The sequence below is a fragment of the Musca vetustissima genome, unplaced genomic scaffold (genome assembly GCF_032173495.1).
Source record: "Musca vetustissima isolate MV318-11 ecotype Yass unplaced genomic scaffold, APGP_CSIRO_Mvet_v1 utg12661, whole genome shotgun sequence".
NCBI lineage: Eukaryota > Metazoa > Arthropoda > Insecta > Diptera > Muscidae > Musca > Musca vetustissima.
The window spans coordinates 285057-287802 of record NW_026879908.1 but is presented as its reverse complement, the minus strand read 5'-3'; the positions used below and the strand labels follow the sequence as shown (position 1 = coordinate 287802).

General features: G+C 34.4%; 1 protein-coding gene across 1 annotated transcript; it reads left to right on the top strand.

Annotated features, from left to right (window-relative positions):
• Positions 1–521: 521 nt before the first annotated feature.
• LOC133325113 (small ribosomal subunit protein eS28) lies at positions 522–818 on the top strand. Its single transcript, XM_061533937.1, has one exon. It carries the CDS (start codon positions 619–621, stop codon positions 814–816), a length of 198 nt encoding a protein of 65 aa, XP_061389921.1. The 5' UTR covers positions 522–618; the 3' UTR covers positions 817–818.
• The last annotated feature ends 1928 nt before the right edge of the window (positions 819–2746 follow it).

The following is a 2746-nucleotide window of genomic DNA, read 5'->3' as shown; positions in this document are numbered from 1 at the left end:
ACAACTACATGTACAATAAATAATAATAATCAAAGTAAGTCTCAATTTAGATTGGGCGAGTTTACTTGCGGCAAGTCTTTGTTTGCAGGAGAGAGGGGCAAGGGGAATAGAAATTGAAAAAAATTGCCCGTACCGACAATTTTCTGGCAATTCGTTTTGTGTATTTTGTTTGTAGTGTCAGTAATTAGAAATACCAATCCAGAACATTGTCACAAAATGTAAAAAATATATATATATTTTTGAAACCGAATTGCCTTGTATAGACGCATGAAGCAAGTTCAAAAGAGAACGATAATAATTGTCGCAAGTAAACTCGCCTAATCTAAATCAGGAGTAAAATTAATAATAAAGTTTGTTTTTAATATTAATGAATTTGAAAATAATTCACTCTGAATCACCCATTATATTTGTGCTATCAATCAATTGTCCACTACAATTACAACTCTGCTGCGGTGAATAATTTGACATTTAATGCCACACTGAACGAAAATTCGACGAAACAAAACAAATTCGCCAAAAATTAACGAAAAATTCTTTCTTTTCGTTTCCGGCTGTCACTTTGTGCGTGTGTCACACGTGAATTTTTTTATAGAAAAATCACAAATTTATTAAAAAAATATGGATAAACCAGTTGTTTGGGCACGTGTTATCAAAGTTTTGGGCCGCACTGGCTCCCAAGGTCAATGTACCCAAGTCAAAGTGGAGTTCATCGGTGAACAAAACCGTCAAATTATCCGCAACGTTAAGGGACCCGTTCGTGAAGGCGATATCTTGACATTGTTGGAATCTGAACGTGAAGCCAGAAGACTTCGCTAAAAGGCCGTGTATTGGTGGTCAAGGCTGCATGGAGGAGGAAGTTACACTTTTGTTTGGACTCATTGCTGATATGGATTTTATTTTATATTAAATATAAAAGTTTCAGTGATGTATTATAATTGTTACCAAAAAGAAAAAACAACAACACATGTTTTTACAATAAAAATAACAAAAGTCCCCTCTGGACAGCTTTGAAGATGTAATAAATACAAAAAAAGAGAGTGTTTTATTGTTTTTGTGATGTACTATAATAGTGTGGACGCCCGGGTTGGAAGTGAGGCGGCGTGTAATTTGTTGGTGCTGTTGTTGTTTGTGTACAAAAACCATGCTTCTTTGTTATCAAGTTAATCATTATTTGTTTAATTGATTGTCGAACTTATAATTTGCAGAAAATAATTGATCCAAACCAATTCTGATGCTACATGTTTTGCCGGTCTTTTGAGAAATTGTTAATTTCTATTCTTCTACAAGAAACTACACATTGTTTTTGAATATCCTGAATTGCTCATGTGTGCCACAAACAGTATTTGCACAATGATCATGTTTGATCAACACTGGTCCAAAATAGACATAGTTGGATTAGCTGGTATAACCTTTTTTTGAACTCCACACTAAATGCATTATTTTCAAATTTCAGATCATTATAAGGATAAAATGTGGATCTTTATTGCCTGGAAATTAAATAAAGGATCTATATATTCTTCTGGGACATAGTATGGAACAAATTCTATGGGTGTTCTACCATCATAATTGCTGAAATAATTGGTCCTTTTTATATTAAATTTAGAATTTTTTGATGTCCTGAATTGACTCAATAATGATGCATGTGATCCTTCAATGATGATAATGATATGTAGAATCGACTTGGAACAAGTCAAGGTCGCGAATCATTTGATCACTTTAAAGCTATTGAGGTCCGGATATAACAATATATTGTTTATTATTTGAAAAATTTAGTGTATCCTATGAAATAAAAGGTGCCCAACGTTTAGTTTGATTCTATGGACGGCTATCGGTCGAGGATTTAAGATTTGTAGATTATATGAAATAATTACATTTTAATTGTCTTCACTCGAAGACCTTTGGTCCATTATGCCCATCCTCAATAAGTACCTGAAAAGTAAAAGATGAAAGGGACGGGAATAGAGGAAAATAGATGGTTTTCTTGAGCCGCAGAACACAACTTTTGCCTAAAACTTGGATAAACAAACCTAGTATTTCTATAATCAAAATACAGGTCTAATTTTTGTCCGATTGTTATGAAATTGACCCGAAAACCATCCCTGGTTTCAGTTAAGTTTAGGGGCTCATCTTGGATTTTTCCAAGAAGGGGAAGTCCATACATTCCCGAGATATGGACCTCTGAAATTCCGGAATTTATATGTTCACAACTTCGTCATTTATGTACCGATGATGGTAATATTGGTGACTATTTAGAAAAAGTAAACATTTCAGAAAAAAACCGAAATGAGCCCCTAAACACAACTTGTCCCAATCCATATTCAAATAAATGTCAAATCCCTACAAAACAAGTAATAAAGTTGGCGTTGCCGAAGGTTTGCGAAGGTCTACGGAATTACACACTGTCTTTATTATTTTGAGTGGGAGGTTTTAAGGAGAGCGGTACAATGATTTCCAATTTCGAACTTGATTTGACAAAAGTATAACAATTTGGTACCAGTAGGAGAGGACCGACGGATCCTACCTTCGAACTTGATCTATGAAATGAAATCGGATATTCCTTTCGCTTTATGTAGATGTACACGTTTTCTTCAAACTTGATTTAAGTTTAGAAAAAATATTACGATGTGCAAAGTTTGGATGAAATCGGTTATTTCTTTCGAGAGTTATCGTGCGCACCAGCCTGCCAGACAAACGGACATTTGTAAATCGACTCTACATTGTCTGAAACAGATTTGGTCAAAGAAAC